This window comes from Euprymna scolopes, chromosome 40 (genome assembly GCF_053919585.1).
Source record: "Euprymna scolopes isolate OS-2025 chromosome 40, ASM5391958v1, whole genome shotgun sequence".
Taxonomy (NCBI): domain Eukaryota; kingdom Metazoa; phylum Mollusca; class Cephalopoda; order Sepiida; family Sepiolidae; genus Euprymna; species Euprymna scolopes.
Genome location: NC_136521.1, coordinates 69,908,830 through 69,932,702, shown reverse-complemented (window position 1 = coordinate 69,932,702; position 23,873 = coordinate 69,908,830). Strand labels below are relative to the sequence as shown.

General features: G+C 32.7%; 1 protein-coding gene across 1 annotated transcript in view; it reads right to left on the bottom strand.

Annotated features, from left to right (window-relative positions):
- The window catches only part of LOC145265625 (low-density lipoprotein receptor-related protein 12-like), a 103,800-nt gene that overhangs the window by 52,070 nt on the left and 27,857 nt on the right, over positions 1–23,873 (bottom strand). The window contains exon 2 of the mRNA XM_080121661.1: positions 8,596–8,643. Within this exon, the coding sequence (XP_079977787.1) occupies positions 8,596–8,643 (48 nt within the window). The remainder of the gene's footprint in view (positions 1–8,595; positions 8,644–23,873) is intronic.

Genomic DNA, 23,873 nt, shown 5'->3' with positions numbered 1-23,873 from the left:
GAAATAAAAAATTTAAAAAAAAAAAAAAAAAAAAAAGTTTACAAGTGTTTTTGATATAGATGTACATAAGAATACTTTGATAAGTATGTTTTAACTTAAATAGGGATGTTATAATAAAATTGTGGGGTCTGTGTTCACACCTGGTCTCCATAGAATGAAAATAGGCACAAACTTTAATAAAGACTTTTCATATCTATCTGCGTAAGTATACTTTGATAATTATGTTTCAGTTTGAAGAAATATGGTATAATAAAATTATGGGGTGTTCGTTCGCGCCTGACCTTCATAGAATGGAAATATGTCACAAAGTTTAACAAGGTTTTTTAATATAGATCCACAGAATATTGTGATAAGTGTTTCAGTGTGAACAGGTATGGTATAATAAATTATGGGGTTTATCTATTTTTACTTTCATCATATTTTACTTTGGTTTTGATACCCCCAAATTCGAAGCTATCTCTTTACAACCCTTACTTTTCATAACCTATCATACTATCATAAATCAGAGTCCATATTCTGTAGGCTGTTTTTGAACCCAGTCAACGACGGGTACTTTTGCTAGTATATATAAAAATATATACAAATGTAGGCAAATGTGAGCATATTCTATTGGTTTGGAAATATAGATTCTTTTTTACCAATTGTCATAAAAATTTAACCATAGAATAGTATTATAATCTTCAAAAAGCATGCAAATTTCCATGTAGTTTCATCTCATAGAACCAAAGACATGAGCATTTCAATATTCAATTTGGCTACAAATATATACAAATATATATATTAGTATATTTAGGCAGCATTTTTTCTTTTATGCATGTTTCATTAAATAGCACAGATAACTCTTGCTTGTTTTTATTTGTAATCCTCCTTTTCTCTTTGTCGAACCATTTTCCGAACGTTTTTTTTTCGAGTGAAAAAAGAAATTTCCCATAATCGCGAACGTTTTCGACCTCCATTAGTCATCCTATGGCGAGTAGTAAAAAATAACCTCATAGCACACCCACCCCTAAAACTGAATTTAGAGACATATTAATAAAAAAGCACGGCCATTTTAACTGTCTCATATTGCAAGGTGCGCCTCCCAATCTTTGAGGCATTGTAAATCCACATTAATAAACCAACGATTAACCAAACTCAAAATGAAACAGAGGGCACGCTCAAGTGCTTTTGAGTATTTTAGTGATTTTAAGCGATTTTAATCGTCTTTTTATTTCATCCCGCTATTTTCATTTTTATTTTTTACTACTTGCCTGAGGATGACTAATGGAGGTCGAAAACATTCGCGATTATCGGAAATTTCTTTTTTCACTCAAAAAAAACGTTCGGAAAATGGTCCGACAAAGAGAAAAGGAGGATTACAAGAAAAACAAGCAAGAGTTGTCTGTGCTATTTAATGAAATATGCATATATATATGCATACATACATGATGATGATTGCAACGTCTTGTCAGACGAGTGCCACTCCCTCAGACATTTAAAATCCATGAGCCCAAATGCCTGAGGGAGTATCTATACAAAGATGATGTTACAAAGTCTTAGCTTTGTACGACAGCTAAGTCTCTCTCTCGGTTCAAAATGTTGAGATCCAGCAACAAGCAAGAGCAAGATAGCCAGCAACAAATTAAACTGCAGACCAGCTTAATGCGGGTACTGGTCTCCCGCTTTATGGTTTTTTAAATCAGAGATTTGCTTCTCCTAGAAAGGTTGCCTTCACCACGGCTTACGGGAGCCCTCTCCACTCCAATACACTTATACACACACACAAATATACACGGTGCTAGTTGGCCGTTGACCCAGAAAAAGAGTTCATTCGCCCTTTGGAAGGTCTTGTTTTTAATCCTCCAGGGAGACTAGCCGCCCTCCTCATCAAACAAGTCTGGTGGGGGAACTAGTTTAGTTGCCGGTGACCCGACCATGAGGCAGGTAGTACTGGGTTACATGGTACCAGTAGCAAATGACATGACCTGACACACATACATACATATACACACTTTTTTTAGCAATTTTATAATTTTAAAATCTTGGCGACTATTGATTAGAATTTAACAAATGAAGGTGCGTTGGAAAGCTAATGACCTGGATTGTGTAGTGGGCTATGTGACATTTGCCCTTAAGGTTGTACATTTGGGGGATTACTTTTCCATATTAATTTAATGTAAAATGAGCACCCACTTCATGGCCACCTTGGCTACAAAATGAGTTTATTTTACCTTAAGTTAACATAGAAAAGTGATCCCCCAACTTTTAAAACTATAATTTATTCATATCATTGAAATTACTCATTTCCTTGGATTTTAACGGTTTTCATTTTCAACATCCTCAAAAACCTTTAATAGTGGTAATTTTAAAGGATTTTTTGCAGGTGGAAAGATACAGCACCTTTACTAATATTTCAATCATAGTCATTTGTTTTCCTAGTTTTGCATATGAATTATAAAATATCTGAAATTCCCCTTAAAACCTTGATGGAGGGGAGACTAAAACTTACTGCTATGGTTTCAAATGATCTGAAATAACAGCAAGGGGAGACCTGATTCCAAATATTTCTCATATGTTATATCTCCCCTCTTTGGTTTTCATATGTAAAGTACATTTCACAATGTATAAAGATTATTTGATACTGGCGATATTCATAATCGTACCCTATTTCTGATAGGAGATATAACATATGAGAAATATTTGGAATCAAGTCTCCCCATATATATATTTATTTACCAGTGGTGAAAAAACCGGACTAGAGTATATATATATATATACATACACACTAGTTGACAGCCCGGCGTTGCCAAATTGTACAATATGCTTAAACATGATATTTTAATTTATGCAGATTGCATATAGACTCAATCCTCTATTGATTATTAAATATTACGAGGAATAATTTGCCTGGTGGACTAATTTTCAAAAATAAATAAATAAAAATAAATAAATTTTAAAAAATAATAATGTCGTTCATCAAATTCCTTTTGTTTATTATATGACATCAGCTGATATTTGAGCTTGACAATCAATGCCCTGGAAAAGTCACTTCTGATTAATGTTTAATTTTAAAACATGCAAACACAGAAATGATTTGCGACAATTTTAAATGGTACCTTTTCTTTTATTGTAGAATGTTCTACCACTAAGCTATATCTCCAGATTATAATAAATCTGTTTTTATCTAAGAAATGATTTGCTAAATTTTATTATCTCCCTTGGTCAGTGTAACGCAAAATATTCCCCTGTAAAAATTATTTTTTATCTATAAGAGAGAAAAAGCTATTTTTAAGATTAGATATTTTTTTTATACTTATTGGATGAATTTCTGCAGAAAACATATCTAAGAACACTGCCAGACATATAAATTAGCTTTGTGTGAAATTTGCAAAAAATAAGTTCAGCTGTTTCAGAACCTACGAGGAAGGAATCCACACACAAAGTGACTTATATAATAGTGTGTGTGTGTGTGTGTGTGTGTGTATATATATATATATATATATATATATATATATATATATATATATATATATATATATAAAACTGGACCTTGCTTGCTTGAATCTTGTCTTCGATGATAGAGCAACTTCAGCTTTTAAAAAAGGGATAATAGCTGAATATATATATATATATATATATATATATATATATATATATATATATATGCATGTGTATGAGCATGGCTCAGAGGCTAACGAGGGCAAAGAGTTGTATGTCTTGGTTTTAGCTGATGGCACCCAAGTCATATATATATATATATATATATATATATATATATATAAACCAGTTAGACAGAAATAGCTTACATTTTACAAAATTTTTTATTCTGAAAAGCCAATTTGTTTTTAAACACAAATTAAAAAGCCAAATTTACACTGTGTTTTTCAAAAACAAAATATTGAAATTCCAATGGATTTCATCAATAACATATCTGACCAGTAACAAACTTTTTCAGATATTCACCATTCATTTTGATAAGATAATCTATGTTCATTCGCCACTGAAATTACTACACTTGCTAGAAATGTGAGAATTACAAATGGTTGCCAAAACATAATTGCTAGTTACATACTCATTAAAATTTATTTACAGTTACAAATATGTATCTTAAATCGATTCTTTTTCGTTTGGAAGTCATTCATACCCTAACAGTCAATAAATTCTATAAACTTGACATTCTACTACTAAAACACGTTATTTACTTCATTTAAATTTTTTATTTTTAGATAACTTTTAAAGATAACAAAACAAGTTTTCTTAGGAAATGTTTTCATATAGGTTGCAAGTCTAACAAAAAACAAATGATAAAAAATTAAAAATAATTCTTATATGTGTGTGAGGTGGTGGGAGGGGGGCATGCATACAACCATATCTACGCCTCACTCACCAGTTTACTCCAAACAACTGTTGTGGTTCATTTTCTTATGAACCGGGTCAGGATTTTAATGTAGTAAATTACCACAGCACAATGATATAGTCCACAGCAAACATTTAACTATATATAAAAAGACTACACAAACACAAGCATTGTATACAAGCAACTTGTTAGACACAAGTGTGCTTGAGTCTTACGGCTAGTGTCTCAACATCTGAGAAAAATTTTCCATCGCTCAACTTTAGAATATCAGCTGACTGACTTCCTAACCTCATTATTGAATTCCCTTGTCTTCACTTCCATTAACAGAATGGGAAGAAGGTTTTTTTTTTCTTCGGCTTACTTTCACAGGAAATTAGAGATGAGACGTTCAGATTTTTTGTTTTTCAACATCTTTCTGAATTATCTACGCTGATACTTATCCTAGCTGTTAACATTTAGTTGTAACAGTCTTGCTGGTCTATGGGGGTTCAATGGACTCCTTATTATTCATAGATTTCTAGTTAATCTCTCCTGGCAGTCCTAGTAGGCAGGTGTTGGCAATTCAATAGTATCGTGTGTGTGTGTGTGTGTGTGTCTTTCCATATGTGTGCATGTGCATTTCTATGTATGTGTGTGTGTGTGTGTGTGTGTTAGTATTTCCATGTGCGTGCATGTATTTCCGTGTCTGTGTTTGCATATGTACTTCTGTGTGTGTGTGTGTTTTATGTATATATTTCTGTCTATGTGCGAGTGTATGTATATATTTCTGTTTGTGTGTATGTATGTATTTCTGTGTATGTGTACATACATATGTATGTATTTCAGTGCGAATGAACCCTTTCTTGGGGTCAACGGCCAACTAGCACCGTGTGTGTTTGTGTGTATGTATGTGTGTGTTGAGGTGGAGAGGGCTCCCATAAGCCGTGGTGAAGGCAACCTTTCTAGGAGAAGCAAATCTCTGAATTAAAAAAACCATAAAGTAAGAGACCAGTACCCGCATTACGCTGGTCTGCAGTTTAACTTGTTGCTGCCTATCTTGCTCTTGCTTGTTACTGGATCTCAACATTTTGAACTGAGAGAGAGACTTAGCTGTCATATAAAGCTAAGACTCTGTAACATCTGTGTATAGATACTCCCTCAGGCATTTGTCTATAAAAATGATCCTGTGGTGATGGAAAAGTTGAAATGCTGGAAGCATGTATTAATTGATCTCAATGACTGTCTTCAGTGTCATGCCTGCTTGAACGTGTGAATTCACCAGTAGGACTAAAAAAAAAAAAAAAAAAAGGTCATTTTTGGGCTCACAGACTTTAAGTGTCTGAGGGAGTGCCACTCGTTTGACAAGACGTTGCAATCATCATTTCCGTGTGTGTTTATGCATTTCTGTGTGTATGTGTGCGCAGCTTAACTAGCAGGAAAGACAATTGTTTTAAAACAAAATCTAAATGTTATCTCCATTATACCAATGCTAAAAAGGCAATCGGAATCGCTGAAATAATTATGTTAAATAATTTTACTTACATTCGATTTATTTCAATTGTTTTTGATAAACACAAAATCAGATTTGATTGTAGCATAGACAAACTATTGGAATATATAAACCGATTATTAGTATTAAATTTAGTTTGAAGCGAAAGATTAGCAGAAAGGTGTCTTTTCATTCAACTTGAAACCATTGCTTCATGAGACATTTGTGTTTGACTGAACACATAACTCACAGTGAAAAAGGAATGTATGCATCTCCAATCCAGTGAAATCCAAAAGTAATCATCACTATACAATAAAGTTATAGAATTATTATCAACTTTTTTTGCTTTTGTAGAAATTTGTCCATGATTAAGAGTGAATTGAATCTAATTTTAACTACATTTTACTTCAATTTATTTCATTTCAATTGTTTTGCTAAACACAAAAACAGGTTTGACTGTAGCATAAAAACACTGTTAGAATATATAACTTGAATCCATTTTCAACCAAATTTTACCGAACATTGATCAACATTTTGATATTTGTCTCAAAATAATATTCTATTCAATTTTTAAAATAAAATTTTGAACTTCACATGTGATTTTATTATGACATTATGAAATTTGTTAAATTTTGCTTCATATTAAACATTTTTTTTCCCCGTTAGAATTGACTTGTTCAACTTTCGTTCACTATAGGAATGTTTCATAAACTATTTCATTGAAGGCACACCTATCACAAAAATCAAAAGAATATTTTTTGCTCATAAAACCTTTTTATTGAATAAAGTTTAGCTTGAAAATTAGGTTAAGAGTTAGTAGTAAGGTGTTTTTTTTCATCTGACTTGAAATCAATGTTTCATTAGACAACACACAATGGAGAAGGAAAGTGGGCATCTTCAACCCAGTGAAATCCAAATATAAAGTTACGATCACTATAAAATCTTTTTTTTTTTTTTTTTTTTAAATTCTATTTTCACCCCAAATAAGGCACAGTGCCACTTTGAAGTAGGGGGCTACTATCGGGGACATAAGTTGCAGCGATATTATGAAGGGAGACGAGTAGCAAGATGTTTGTTCACATTACACTTGAACTTTTGCATGTCAGTACAGTTGGGAAAGCAGAATCTCGAAAGGGAGTTCCAAAGTCTAGCAGTTCTGGGGAAGAAACTATTGGAGTAGAAAGTTTTCTTACATCTAGGGATCTCTACTGTGAAAGGATGGGACAGCTGCTTGTCGGGTTTGTCGGGGGTAGTCACGTCGAGGGAGTACAAGCGCTTGTAGTTTATCAGAGCATTCACCATTAAAATACTTGTAGAACAGCCAGAGGGATGCAACATTTCATCGATGGGACAGAGGCTGAAGCTTAGATGACAGTTCAAGACCTATCAGATTGGCAACTCTCTTTTGAACCCTGTCCAGGAGGGAGAGACTAGTAGCAGATGTACCAGCCCAAATGTGACAACAATACTCCATACACGGGTGAATGGTGGCCTTATAGAAATACAGGATACTTTCAGGCGTAAGTAGTTTTCTAGCACGGTAGAGAGCCCACTTTCTTCACAGTGGCCTTGGCAAAAATCAAGAAACTTTTGCTTTTTTTAAATAAAGTTATAGAATTATCATCATCTTCTGTTTTCAGAGATTTGTTCATAATTAAGAGTGAATTGAATCCAACAAAAAATAAATCAACGAGGATTGATCGTGTATTCAAATATTAGTACTTATTCAAATTGGTACTCATGGCGGCAATTAAAAGTAAAGAAAATATAGGAAAGTCTGTATGATGTATGTACCAGTCATGTAACAGATGAAATATTCCAAAAATCATGTCATTTGTTCAAGTAATTTTTTTTTGTTGTTCACAAAAATCAAAATTTCATCGTTCACTATAAGGGAGAAAAATAGCTTCCGTACTTGAATGAAAACAAGGCTTGACAAGAGCAGACAACCCACAGGGGCAATTGGTTTGTTTTTTTAAATATGTAAACTTACAAATTAAAACAAAATAATTTATTAATATGGCATGTTTTTGTTTTTTTTATAGACATTTTTTCAGAAAATAAAATATACAGATTTAAACAACATTTTTATACAGTTTAAATAAGTTCAAAACAAAAAATGAGATTACCATCTCCAGAAACAAAATGGCTGCGACAACAAGTTACCAATAAAAGTGTAAAATTTGATTTTCTTTAAATAAAAAAATACTTTATCAATTTTCGTGATTTTTGGAATATACAATCTTCATTCCATGACAAGTAGGTATACGATTGCTGTAAGTGCTAATCTGAATAAGCACCATCTTTGTTTGTTTTTTTAATTTCTCCAATTAAAACCTTAATTTACAACTCTTAAATATTAGACAAGAAATACAAAAAATTTGTCAATATTATAAACAGGATAAATATAAAGCATAACACTTGCCAATGTTTTTTGTTATTTAAAATTTTTTTTTAAATATTTAACAATTTAAATGATTTATATAACATTTTCTCTTTTACGTCGTTTTAGTAACAATATCACATAAGTCAAAATGTGTAAGCATTTATCAATACAAACAACTCCGTTTATAAAGATATGAAAACAGTTTTTTCCACCTAAAACGAGTAACTTTCACCACTCTTTGCGGCACAACAGTGATCATTCCTTGGCACGGCTTGGTGGTTGGGAACCACTTGACTAGACAGCAATTACAATATTTTGAAAGACAATTTCAAATCATTTTTTGTTGTTCTAATACATTTAAGACTTTCCTCAAATCTTTTTTTAAATTTAAAAACAATTACTTACTATAATTTGCATCTACAAATGTCTGTGTTAATCCAAAAAGCAGTAAAACTGAAAAATAAAAAAATAAAATATTTATAACAAATAAAAAGAAAAGCTTTCTCATTAATATCAGAAATGTGGATGGCCAATGATAAAAGAAGCTGAAATCAAGATTAATACCCCCCCTTTCTATGTGTGTGCTAATGAGAAGAAACCAAAACACATTTTTTAAAATAATCTGAAAAATTTATTTATATGCAGACTATTATTCTCATCTCCTAATTGTTGCTTTACAAAGTTTCGACCAGCTATACCTCTGACCTTCATCAGATGGTAAACCACGATGAGATAGGAATGCTGAGTCTCTTAACTATATCCTCAGTAATTACTGCCTTCCATAGTTGTTGTCTCACCATGTTTTGGCTATCTTGGATGAATAAATAGATGTGTAAATTGCTCATTTCAGGAGGATTCCAATAATAAAAAGAATATACCATTTCGTACGGACCTGATGATGAAAGACTAGATAAGAATGAAAAATCTTGGATTGATAAGACCAAAAAATTCAACCTTGATCGCCCTTCAGGTCCTGTGGCATAATGGATAGAGACGTTGAATCTCTATGGTTCCAGGTGAGCATTGTCTGAAGATAGCGGTTTCAATCCTACCCAAAATCGGCTAGAGGCTTAGTTAGCCAAAAATGTGGTGAGGCGACGACAACTATGGAAGGCAGTAATTACTGCGGATACAATTAAGAGACTCAGCATTCCTATCCCGTCAAGGTTTACCACCTGACGAAAGCCAGAGGAATAGTTGGCCGAAACATGGTGAAACAATAACTAAAAGATGATCCGCAAATAAGTAAATTACTCATCTCAAAAGGATCGAAAACATTTAAAATAATATGAAAAATGGTTAAGTGGTGAAATGGTTAAACAAATACATTGAAGACATTGCCAAGACTGCTGCAATTACTCACACCAGAGAGAATCCTATATCTTCACAAAGACACGGTTAACTCATGCATGGAGTACTGTTCCCACACGTGGGCTGGAACATCTACTACTGGTCTCTTACTCTTAGATAAGACCCCAAAAAAAAAGAGTTTTAAATCTTATAGATCCCGCAGTGTTGTCCAAGTTCCAACCTTTTGTCTCATCTCCGCAATATTGCTTCTCTATGCCTATTTTACAACTGCTTTAATGGATTGTGCTCTGGTGAATTCTTTGCACTATAATAACATTAACAACAAAAATAAGATTTCTCATTTATATCAGGGATGTAAATGGCCAAAAGCAAAAGAAATTGAAATTAATTTACCCCCACCCCCACCCCACTTCCAGGCGTGTGCCAGTGAAAAACAATGAAAATGCATTTAAAATCATCTGAAAAAATTAGAATATGTTAATCATTAGGGGAATTGAGCTTATGAGACATTTTTCAGATTTTTTTTTGTGTGTGTGTGTGGGGGGGGGTAAGTTTCCTTAATAACTCCAATCAATTACAACTAAAGAATTAAAATTAAAAGATAGCAAGCGTGCACAGGGAGGAGACAGGAAGAAATTCTTTGTTCAAACTAAAGTCATCCAATTCCCTTCTAACTGGTGAAATATCGATTTTGTTAAAAAAAAAAAAAAAAAAAATTACAATCATCAAATTAAACTGGACGGCATCTCCCCAGATGTGGGAGCAGTTCGCCATCTCGTGCATTATCAGGTAGAAAATTGTATAAAGTAATCCAAGTTACAAAATTCCCACTGTTTACTATGCTAACATCACAATGACTAATGTATACCTATTAACCCTTATCCTCGAGTGGCCTCTGGGCCTTGATAAGTGGTGACACCCATGTAAAAAAAAAAAAAAAAAAAAAAAAAAAGATCCAAGTACTTTATGGAACGATAGAATGATTCAACCATTTTTTTTCGAGCAACATTAGCAACAGATTGGATATATTTTCCCTTTTAGATTTAGAGTTAAAATCAATCCTAGGAGTTTGTCAAACAAAAAGACTTCTTCAAGGAGAAAGCTATCCATTTTAGCATTTGAGTTTTCGAAGTGACAAGAGAGATGCTTTGTTTTACACATGTTAAAAAGTAAGAAACACATTTAAAAATAATTTGAAAAATGCTTAATTAGTGAAATTAAATTTTGATTAACAAAAAAAAAAAAAATTGTACGATGTTAATCATCAAATTAATTAAGCGGCACCTCCTCAAATGTGGCAGCAATTCACCATCTAATGCAATATCTGACTCTTAGAAAACAGGTAAAAGATTGTATTAGATGTCAGGTACTTTCTGATTAGCTGTAGGCATTTTAGTTTCGATTTGGAGTGAAAGTCAATCCTAGACGATATTGAAAAAAAAAAAAAAAAAAAATCTCAACGGTTTATGTTTTGCTAACTCTATGACAGCATTTTTTTTTTTTTTTTTTTTTTTACAACGGAATCACCACTTATCAAGGCCCAGAGATCACTCGAGGATAAGGATTAAAGAGTGTACAATGGTTAAAACGAAAATATCTTAGTAATCGTTAGAAATGTAAATTTGGTAAATTGGATTACTTAAAGGGAACGGCTTATCAAGAACTTGTTTATGTTGGACTTGAAGATGGCCATATTGTAGTCAGCTGGAGAACAAGTAAACGGAAGAGAGTTCCACAGGTGTGCAGTTCTAAGAAAGAAACCTTGTTCATGGAATCTACATTTAGGTTTAGGCACAGATAAAGAGTGGGGGAAATTATTGATAGTGGTTTGGGCTAGACGAGTGTTTCTCATGAATGTTTAGCGAGGGGGGAGCATAGATTGGAGCTCAGACGAGCATTTGCCATGAAAATAACGATAAAACAGAGACGTCTCTTCTGTGAGAAAGAGGTTGCAGGAAAGAGAAAAGGGCATCCCCCACTAGGCTACGAAGTCTATTCTGAACTATCAAGACAGGATAAAACTTCCTAGCAGCTCCTGCCCAGATATGACAGCAATACTCCATCCTTGGACGTACCTGGCTCTTATATAGGTAGAGAATTGCATCAGCAGGTAGATATCTACTGGATCGATAGAAGGATCCCACCATTTTTCCAGCGACCTTGGTAATGGATTTGATGTACATGTTCCATTTTAGATCAAGAGTAAAAGTCAAGCCCAGAAGCTTGTCAAAACATGGAGCCTCCCCAAGACAAGAGAGAAGACCAATAGCAAAACTGCAGGAATATGTTCTTGTTGGCCTTTTTCTTTAATTTTTAGAGAAAAAGGATGACTCAACATTTTTCCAGCAACCTTAACAGATTAGAAATGTCTTCCTTTTTAGATTTAGAGTAAAAATCCATTCTATAAGCGTGTCAAAACAAGACTTCTTCAAGGAGAAAGTCATTCATTTTAAAAGAAGCCAAGCAAGCATTTGAGTTTTGGTGGTGAAAGGAGTGACACTTTGTTTAAGATGTGTTAAAAATATTTTTTTTCCCCTATTGTATCATGTGCTCGAGATCAGAGGATCAGCAAGATATCGATCACCAATGCTCTTCAAAGTGCTGCCATAGACAGTTGTGTTGTCTGTAAAATATCAATAAATGATCTCAGAATATAATTTGGAAGATCAGGAAGAGTGCTATGACTCAACTTGAGACAACATTCACTCAGGATCGGTTGATCTGGCTCTCTCCCATAGAACACCCAGTGTCTTAGATGAACACAAACCACACACAATGGTCTGCACTGGCCAAGATAATGATAGCTTGTCCGGGACTAGCAGTGAACACAGTAGAGCTGTGCATTAGAGGTAGGTTAAACATTATTTCCCTTTATTTGATGGCATGTAATCCCTGTCTTCAGTTGGCATCTTTACCAATTTTGGAATGGTTTTGGAGCTATTGCTTCGTGAGTTAACTCTTCTGTGTTCCAACACACAGTGTTGTTCAACCAACAAAGCCCCCTCTTTAAAAGAGATTGGTTAAAGGGAGGTGATCCGGCATTGCATTGGAAGCATTATGAATGCCGACTTTAAGGACCTTTTCAAAGTGCTTCAGAATTCTATCAACTAATACTTTTATTGATTTATCAGAGAGAAAGGATTTGATTGTTAAGACATTGCCAGATATTCTGCAGTTAACAAGTTTGTAAACCAACTTTGTATCATACTCTATCAATGATCGTTGATATGTCAAGAGCTGGGAACAAGAAGGGAAGGAAAAAAAGAAAAGGAAACCATGAAAGAAAGAAAAGGAAACCATTAAAAAAAGACAAAGGAACCATAAAAAAGAAAAAAAGACAAAGGAACCATAAAAAGAAAAAAAGACAAAGGAATCATAAAAAAGAAAAAAAGACAAAGGAATCATAAAAAAGAAAAAAAGACAAAGGAATCATAAAAAAGAAAAAAAGACAAAGGAACCATAAAAAAGAAAAAAAAGACAAAGGAACCATAAAAAAGAAAAAAAGAAAAAGGAACCATAAAAAAGAAAAAAAGAAAAAGGAATCATAAAAAAGAAAAAAAGAAAAAGGAACCATAAAAAAGAAAAAAAGACAAAGGAACCATAAAAAAGAAAAAAAGACAAAGGAACCATAAAAAAGAAAAAAAGACAAAGGAACCATAAAAAAGAAAAAAAGAAAAAGGAACCATAAAAAAGAAAAAAAGAAAAAGGAATCATAAAAAAGAAAAAAAGAAAAAGGAACCATAAAAAAGAAAAAAAGACAAAGGAACCATAAAAAGAAAAAAAAGACAAAGGAACCATAAAAAAGAAAAAAAGACAAAGGAACCATAAAAAAGAAAAGGAAAAAAACAGTAAAACTGCGAAGTGAAGTGAGAAACAATTTTTTTTTAGAAAAAAAATGACGGAAATGGAAAAACGTGCACTGAAAACGTTTTCTTAGAATAAAAATAGAAGAAAAAAGAAAAAGCAGTAAAAGAGAAAAGAGGAAAAAAAGAGGAGAGGAGGAAAAAAGAGGAAAAGAAAAAGAGGAAAAAAGAAAAAGAGAGGGGAAAAAGAAAAGGAGGGGAAAATAGAGGAGGAAAAGAGGAAAAAGAAAAAGAGGGGAAAAAAGAGGGATGAAAGAAAAAGAGGGAAAAAGAAAAAGAGAAAGTAAAAGGTTAAAAATGAAAAAAATTGACAGCCTTCCACTATAGTTAAGTGAAATAAATCTTAGAACTTGAAGTACTTCCAAGTTTGAGAAAAAATATTTTATGTGACAAAGATTGAAACACATCACATTGTTAAGAAAAATACTTAAAACTTGAAAGGAAGCAATTAATGTCGTTTCTACTTTGCTTTTTGTTGGGTTCAATAAAATTATTTTCAATACAATATTTTTATAATTTCTCTAAAAGATATTTTGATTCTTTGGACTACTGTTCTCATCATTTGCGCAACGTTTCGGTCGATGTAACCCCCCCCCCCCAGCCTTCTTGTCAAACTCGAGAATCTGTGCAAAATTTGAAAACAGAACCATTTATTTAATCCATGGGAAAAGCATATTTTTGCCGAAGTAATTTGCAATTGTATTTTGAGTATTGCCTACACCGAGGATTGAACTTTCAACCTCCAGAAGAGCATAACTTTACAACTGAATTTTACCTAATGCTTTATCCATTATGCCATGGATCTTTGTGTGAGTTTTACGAATCTTAAACCTACTTTGTTTCTAGATGCACAATCTAAAATAGGTTTATGGTTTCAAAAATTCATAATAGAATCGATCACAAGAACCCATGGCATCATAGATAAGATACTTGGTAAAATTCAATTGTAGGTTACACTTAATGATACTCCAAATAAAACTAAATTACTCAAGTCGAAAATATGCTACTTCCGTGGATTAAACAAAGCATCCCATTTAGAATTCTGCACAAATTCTCGAGTTTGACAAGAAGGTTAGAAGTTCAAAATCAAAAATCTAATCAATAAAGTTTTTATCACTCAATGAGGAACACCTCTCTGGACTTTAGCCATCTGTCTCAAGCCATCTGCTGCCATGTGGGACCCATGTGCTGTATCAGGTCGTCCCTCCATCTCATTCTAGGTCTTCCCTTCGGTCTTTTATGTTCACGAGGTGTCCATTCTGTTGTTCTAATGGACCATCTGTTGTCATGTTGTATTACTACATGCCCTGCCCATCTGTGTTTGGATGTTTTGATGGCAGTATTGATGTCAATAACCCTTGTTTGTTGGCGGATCCAGATGTTTGTCTTTCTGTCTTGTAGAGTGATGTCTAACATTATCCTCTCCATCTTCCTTTGTGCTACTGCCAAGATTTCACTTTGGCGAGTTGTCAGGGCCCATGTTTCACTACCGTAGATCATCACAGGTAGTACATATCTTCTCTTGATTGACATATTTGCATCAAAATGTTGTGAAAATAACACTCAAGATGAGAACAGTAGCCTGAAAAATACAGATAATACAAAAACCTGGCGATTCCCGATGGAGAGGAGACAAGAACGCCCGTGTAGCTTAAATGCCATAAATATTTACGTACGTGAAGTTGTGTGTATTGTTTGCATGCATGAAAGAACAGGTATTATTTACAAACTTGAAACATTACCCAAAAAGAAAACGATACGCAAAAATGCGAAAACAGATATTTCTAAGAACAGAAAAATAATGACTGATGAAATTAAAAACAGAACAATAATGACCGATGAAATTCAAAATAAACTCGATATAAAAAATATATCCATTATTATTACAAATATTCAACGTCCTCCACATTAAACAGTTTTGTTTTTCAATTTTTTTTATTTTGTTCTAGCTGAGATTTGGTTTGGTTGTTTTATGGCATATCAACCCTTTTCGGGTTATTTAATGCCAAATCCAGTTATTTTGGAAATAGTTTTCATGTTGCATCCAGTTATTTTGTAGAAGTTTTTATTCTTCAAGCTCTTTGTATCTTCAACCGCTAGTTTGTAGTGTTTTGGTTTGGTTGTTTTATAGTGGATGTTATCGTTCTTGTTGCCTTCCCAGCATAACATGAATGAGTTTTGCAATGGAAGAGGGAAAAGTGTTACGGTATTAATGTTTGGTACATTTTAAGTTAGGAAACCAGTCAGGAAATGGGGGAGATAGAAAGAGAAAGGGGAAATGGGAAGAAGGAAAAGTGGGGAAAAGGTGGGTTTTTGGTTTTGCAGAACATAAGTTTTGCTAAAAGGAAGTAAAAAAACAAAAAAGCATCAATGTTAGGCACATTTTGTCTCCAGAAGCCAATATCTTCAGACAGCCTGATCTGGTAGCACCAGTCTAGCCGGGGGGTGGAACATCCTACTGAATGCCAAACATTCACCTGCTATCTCATACATTCCAACGGAGAGGTCTTTTTTTAAGATTCTCTCCCCTTAAGTACAATTGATTGTATCTCTCTTGCACTTGGTTCACTGAGTATATATTTGCCAAGTAGCTTTTGACATTCTTTTTCACGAGTCTGATTGCTTCTATGATTACTGAAATGATGGAGATCTTCCTAAGATTCCAATCTCTTTTCATGTCATACATAAGATCTTGGTGTTTCGTTATCTTTTCCCTCTCAGCCCCATTTAACCGAGCATCAATGAAGACACTAACTTCTACTAAGGTGCATTTGTGAAGCCATTCAATGAATGCTAACATGTAAAATGACGCAGTGGATAGAGGTGTTGAGTCTCTACAGTTCCAGGTGAGCATTTTCTGAAGATAGCAGTTTCAATCCCACCCAACGCAGGCCAGAGGATGAGTTGGAGTTAGCCAAAACGTGGCGAGACAACTATGGAAGGCAGTAATTACTGGATATAGTTACAAGACTCAGCATTCCTATCCCGTCACGGTTAACCACCTGAAGAAGGCCAGAGGATTGGTTGAAACGTTGTGAAACAACAATGAAGATGAGAATAACAGTCCACAAAAAATGAATAGTGCACACGTGTAGGCCATTATGGCTGCTAACCAAGATGAGGTAGCTATTTTAATACATTTGATAGATATGTTCTTGTAGAAAGCACTGACACCTGCATTGTGTTCAAGTTTTTAACTTAGACCTTCTTGATTGAAAAAAAAAAAAAAAAAATAGTAAAGAAGAAATTTGAAGTTTCTCAAAATAATTTGGGCGTGAAATAAAGGGTCAGTTCGAAATTTTGTGCAGATTCACGAGTTTGACACGATACATCTGAAGAAGGCCAGAGGTTACATTGGCCGAAACGTTGTGAAAATGACACTTAAGATGAGAACAGTAATCTGAAGAATTCAAATAATACAAGAATGTTCATATGACAGTTAACGCAAAGATTACTTTGAAGAAAGTAATTTGAAAACGCTTCACGAAATGAAGAGGCATTAATTAGCTCTATTTACGTTAACCTTTCTCATGACTTGATTAATTGGTATGCGATGATTAGAGTACGGGTTGGAAGTGACTAAGTTTTCTTTTAAGTCTGACAAACAGGAATCAGTTTCTTTTTTTTTTCATAAACTACTTAATTTACTTGAGTGGTTGACAATGTAAAAAAAACTGAAGTACTTTGAACCGGTGTGAAATGAGTGCTTTCAAATCAACGACCTAGGATTTATTTATGAATGGAGAGCGAGAGAGATGCGACTGGAAATTGTTTGTGAATATTTAATATTTCTTAAGAACTTCCTCCTTTGAAGGAAGCCAGCTCAATCCACCTAGGTCAATATCACACCAGGCTGGAGATTGAAAGATTCAGAGTGCTTCATATTAAGAATAGGGTGAGCACATGCACACGTGTAGATAAACAAAGTATAAAAGCATGATTATATATCTGCTATTATATAAAAGGAACTGTGTGTGCATGTGTTAGTTCCCTATGGACTCGAAAATGGCCGGGTCGATTTTTATAAAATTTCACACAAAGGTACTCTATATATCTAGCAGTGTTCTTAGATAGGTTTTGTATCAGAATATCTTCGATAAGTATCGATAATCAAAATAATCCGATGAAAGAAGGAACAGGCGATTTGGACCAAAGTTAACACCTTACACAGCCTAACATCACAAATGCATTTGAGAAGTTTTATTACCACACAAGACGAAAGGCCTGACATATAAAGTCAGCAGTAAGTTCTTTGATATGACAGGGGTGTATTTGAAATGAATGCTTCGGTTTAAAGCACTATTGCACCACGATACATACTTTTTCATTTAAAACTTAAATTCAAACCATTATCACCACACAAGCAATAAAACCAGGCATATGAAATCAACAGTAGGTTCTTTGATGTGACAGGAGCATGTTCAATATGAATGTTTCTGTTTAGAGCACAACTTGAACATGATACTTGACTTTTTAAACTTTAATTCAAGCCATTATATATAAAAAAATAATTTTATAACATCAACACTAGATTTTCTACAGTGCAATTTAAACTACAATGTATTGTGGACTAATCCATTGCAAGAAGCATTTGAAGCTTCCTTTTGGTGCAGCGTGATGGGTCCCCAACTAGAGCAGGTAATCAATTGATTTGATTGAAAAAAAAGGGGTGATTTCATAGATTTTGATGACAATAAAAATATGAAACATTTGTTGACCATCATTCAATCCTGGGCAACGTCAGGTCTCTGCTAGTGATTTTATAATTAAATGAAAATTTTGGAATAAAATAACTTTTACACGAGTTTCTCAAGAAGCCCGAAACAAAACATGTTATAAATGGTGGTTCTTTATTCAAAACAACAGGGATGCAATAAATGTCGGGTATAGAAAAAAATTATATGCAAGTTTTCATATTACCCTTACATCTCCCTCCCGTTCACGGAATGGTTATTACTGACCAGCTATAGCACTCTTCACAAATTGTCGCCATTGACTTTGGCGATGTGCCATTCTGAGTAACTCAGCCATACTAATGTCCACAATGCCCTTCACGTTGTCTAACATTGTCGTTTTTGGTCTTCCACATCCTCTTTTACCAGAGGTTGTACCAAAGAGCAGATACTTTGTTAGGCTGTTTGTTCTGGCCACATGTTCCAAAAATTGTAATTTCCTGTAATTGATGTTGCCCAGCAGTCTTCGGCATGGTTCAATATTTTCCAGAACCCATTCATTTGTACATTTGTCCACCAGCTTATACGAAAAAGTCTTTTGTGAAATGGATCTGTCTTATCAGGTATTGGCTAGCGCAATCATTGCTTTCCTTGCCATTGCAATACGTCTACATATACATTAATTAATGGGAAACATTTTTATTACTCTCATATCACCATCAAAACGGGTTAGAATGAACAGACAGACAAAGTCACCACTTAAGGCCCAGAGGCCATTCGAGGATAAGGGTTAATGAGTGTAGTGTAGTAATCGTTATTAGTGGAAATTTTGTATAATTTGATTATTTAAGGGAACAGTTCAACAAGTACTTGTTTACATTGAACTTGAAGACAACCATATTGTAGTCAGCTGGAAAGCAGGCCAGCAGAACAGAGTTCCACAGGTGGGAAGTTCTAGGAATGAAGCTTTGTTCATGTTCATGGAATTCATGTTTAGGTTTAGACACAGATAAAGAGTGAGGGAAATTATTGATAATAGTTTTAGCTAGACGAGTGTTTTTCATAAAAGTTTTGTGAGGGGAAAACTATTCTTAATGCTTTTATACATTTAAATAAAACTGAAGACCTTAATGAATACACTAACTGGCAGCCTGGCGTTGCCCGGTCGTATGATATTTTAATTTATGCAGATTTCAAATTTATTATTATAGTGTTTATTCTCTATATTATATATTACCCAACATATCGTAGTAATTATAACTTGGGTGTCATGAGCTTAAATCAAAACCAAAATATCGCCCTCCAGCTTTAGGCGTTACCATTTAAGCTGTCGTCAGATGGATAAGAAATAGTTAAAAATGCACCGACTTTAATCCATAAATGTGTATTTGCACATGTGTACAAATAACATGTTTAGTTGACTTTCAAGTTCCAAATTTTTTTCAATTTTGACCCCTTAGCAGCTATTTTTACCGGCTGAAAACCCAGAAAACAATGGTCCACAAAAAATGCGATCATTTGACCTGCCTCACACCACTCTGCAACTTTGTGTCTCTGAGGAAATGCACTTTGAAAAAGTAAATTAAAAAAATGGAGACGGACAGATATAGCTAATTTTATAAATGAGATTTCACATGATCGAACATCCCATGAAACTGCAGTTTATGTCTACTGTTGATAATCTATATCTTATCACAAGAGAGACATAATCTTAGACATGATTGTCATGACAACGTGACAATCTATTAAAATCAATAACGACTAAGACTTGTCTGGAGCTAGCCCCCCCCCCCCATCGTCTTGTTTATTTCATCATAAGAGTATTCTTGTTGGTATGGATACATCTGATGTCATAACTCTAAAAAATCAAACTAGTGACCGTTTTTTTAAGTGTATCTGTTGGGGGGGGGGGATAAAATTACAAATTTGCTTCAAAAGCAAAACAGTTTTGCTGTTTTTTTTTATATTTTTGAACACCTTTCCTCCTAGCATCTCCCTCTTATCTTTTTCATGTATTTCTACCCCCCCCTTTTTATCTCATATCTGTTTTTATTTATAAATCTCTAATATATATATATATATACATATATATATATATATACTAGCTGTACCCGGCCACGTGTTGCTGTGGCTCAGTTTGTTAAAATGGAACACATTCCTCAAGAAAAATTGCATTTTGTTCGTTTATTTACTTTTATTATTATTTGCAAGTTTTTTAATCAATAAAAGTTATTTTTTCCACAAAAAGAGATTAAATTTTTACCATAAATTGTTAGGTGAAAGTTTTTTTTTTCAGGAAAACTTGCACTTTTTTTTTTTAAAGAAATTTGGCAGTAAACGTTTCTCTTTGAAAACGGAATTTTTATTATAAAAAGAACAGATGAATGCTTTACATGAACACTGTAAATAGTTATGTGAATGTAAAGAAAAGTTTGATTCTTTTTTTCATGAGAATATACAAATTATTTTTTTTTTTTTTAACAGATGTTCAGAAAATAAACAGAAAAATACTTCCATCATTAATTATGCAAAAAAATAAATAAAATGTTGATTTAGTGTTTCAACATTATGCTTATAAATTACGATAAAACTTGCTGAGTATGCGCTGTTTTACGGTTGTTGTAAAAATGGAACGGAAAATTAAATTTCGTTTTGTTTTAATCTTAATTTTTTAATTGTGCCCTCCCCCCCAAACGAATATAATCAAAACAGTAACATTCAACAATTGTACTTTATGTATATAAAAACACAAAATATTTATTAAAAAAAAAAAAAAAAAAAAAGAGTTAATAACGAAAGGGAAATAATTCCATTTTTAAACGAAAAAGTCAGTTTGGTATATCTTTTTGTTATTTTTTACATAAGTCCAGCTTACCATTCACATTGGAAATGTCGACATTTATAGGTTGTTGGGTACGTTTACAACGAATAAACTAGTAGATGTATCAGAATTTTGGTAGGAATTTTTGACACCCCTATCACGAAACTGCGAATAAAATATAAAAAAACTCGTAATTTCTCTTTAAAAGTGGGTTGTTTATTTTCTTTATGGATTATACTTCCAAAATAAACTATTAAAGTTGTTTTAAAAATAATAGAAATAGTTTTTTTTATTTTTTAAAAAACAGTAACGAATTTTACGAACTCAATATTTTTCGATTTTTAAACTTTAAAAATCTATCAAAATTTTTCTATTGATTCTATTTTTACGATATTGTCAGGGTCAATGTGAAATTTTATGCTCTTTCCAATAAACTGAATATAATATTTTAGACAAACGTTTTTTTTTTTATTATTCACGCCCCCCCATTTTCAAGTGTCTATTAAAAAGTAAATAATTTACTCACCAAAGTTTTATATATCACAAATTGAAGAGAAAAGGTCAATAAGTAATATATTCAAATTTAAAACAAAAAAAGTAGTGTTTTTTAGAAATTTATCTGTAAAGTTCGAAGTTTAAAACCTTTTTTTTTTAAACCACGTTGTTTTTTCTTTTGTTTTTTTTTATGAAACCTTGGTCCTTGCTCCTTTAATTGAAAAAAAAAATTAGGGCTTGAATTACATTTTTCGAGTAGTTATAAGCTTGGAAAGACAGGGGGTCGAATAATTCATGCCTCCCATTTTGAAATGTCTATTAAAAAGTAAATAATTTACTCACCAAAGTGTTATATATCACAAATTGAAGAGAAAAGGTCAATAAGTAATATATTCAAATTTAAAACAAAAAAAGTAGTGTTTTAGAAATTCACCTAAAGTTCAAAGTTTAAAACCTTTTTTTTTTTAAACCACGTTGTTTGTTTTTTCTTTTGTTTTTTTTTATGAAACCTTGGTCCTTGCTCCTTTAATTGAAAAAAAAAATTAGGGCTTGAATTACATTTTTCGAGTAGTTATAAGCTTGGAAAGACAGGGGGTCGAATAATTCATGCCTCCCATTTTGAAATGTCTATTAAAAAGTAAATAATTTACTCACCAAAGTGTTATATATCACAAATTGAAGAGAAAAGGTCAATAAATAATATATTCAAATTTAAAACAAAAAAAAAGTAATGTTTTTTAGAAATTTACCAGTAAAGTCCGAAGTTTAAAACTTTTTTTTTTAAATACGTTGTTTGTTTTTTTTTTTTTTTTTTTTTAATGAAACCTTGGTCCTTGCTCCTTTAATTGAAATAAAAAATTAGGGCTGGAGTTACATTTTTCGAGGAGTGGAGCTTGGAAAGACGGGGTGAATTATTCACTATTTTTCACAAAATTTCTGACACACCTACCAATCTACCCATGTTACGAACGGCTTTCGGAATAAACATCCCTAACCTTGCCAGCATACCCGAAAAGCTGATGTGTTGAATGTGAATGATGAGTTGGACATAATGTAAAAATGTACCAAATTTAAAAGGGAATGAAATTCAAATTTCCGTTCCATTTTTACAACAACCGTAAAGCAGAGCATTCTATGCAAATTTTACCTAACTTACTGTATTAATGCTATTTTTTTTAAGCAAAAAAAAAAAAAAAAATATTTAAGTTTGGCTATAAATTCCTAAACTCATTTCACCCTAAATAATTTAGGTGACTGAAATAGGAATCTAATTGAATCTTTAATTTCCTGAATAGTATGCGAGAATTCATTTTTCTTCAAGTTATATCGAATTCATTAATACAGACTTTAGGGGATTTTTTCGTAATGTTACTGTAAAAAAATTTTTATTGTTACAAATTACGATGCTTTATTCATATAAAAAAAGCAAAAATAAATTCTTGCGTTTTTTATTTACTACTGAAAACCATAACTTTAATAAAGGTATTTTTTGTTTAAACAAAATAAAACATTTTCACTAAGAGTTAAGTAAAAATAATTAGTTCATTATATTCTGCGATCATTATTTGATAAATAACTGCAATTTTCATTAAAATTGGTTAATTTCCTGATTTTTAGTGAATTTTTAAGTAAAGGGAGGAGTCAAAATGCTTATCCACTTTGAGCGTCAGCATTCATTTTGTCTGTACCTACCATTTTTCAATGAATATTTGATAGGAAAGCGACCATGTGTGGTTAATTTAAATTAAATTTCAATCACATGGTTACATTATCAATAATCATGTGATTAAACCCATTGAAAATTTACCGATATTGTAAACACATTCTGTTTACATTAAGCCTGTAGTGTTTTTTTAGTGATGCAGTGTTGGCAACTGAGATTTTAAAAAACTGGCGAGATCAGGAGAAAGAAATGTCCAGAAAAATCGCTAGATTTTTAACTTTTATCATCTGAAATTTTTTTTAAAAAAAATCGCTAATCCCCCCCCCCCCCAAACTCCATATCTTAACTTCCTACCATAAAAAAATTATAAATATAGTATATTCAATATATAAAATGTTCCGTGTTTTCTCACTATATGTTTCTGGAATTATATTGAAGCGGTTAGCTCCCCAGAAGGCTTACATATTTTATCAGCTAGTTTTACCTGTTTTTTCAGAGAGGGTAATTTTTTTTTTTTTTTTTTTTGCAGGAAACAAATCATAAACTCAAACTTTTTATAATAAAAGTTAAATTGAAATATACTGCAAATTAAACATCACAATAATGGTGCAACATATTTTGAAATTAGAAAAATAAAAAAACAAAAAAAACTTTGTTTTAGCATGTTAAAAGTATTTAGGTTGGTAGATAATTAAATTCTACTGTATTGGTATAAGTTTTTTTGGTTTTTTTTGCTATTGTTTCTTGCTTTTTACAATTTTCGACTAAATACTTCTAAATTAAGCAAGGTTGCTTAGATCGTATTTTAAACTAAACTTCGGAGGTTGGAATGCCCCCCCCCCCACCTAAAATGTACT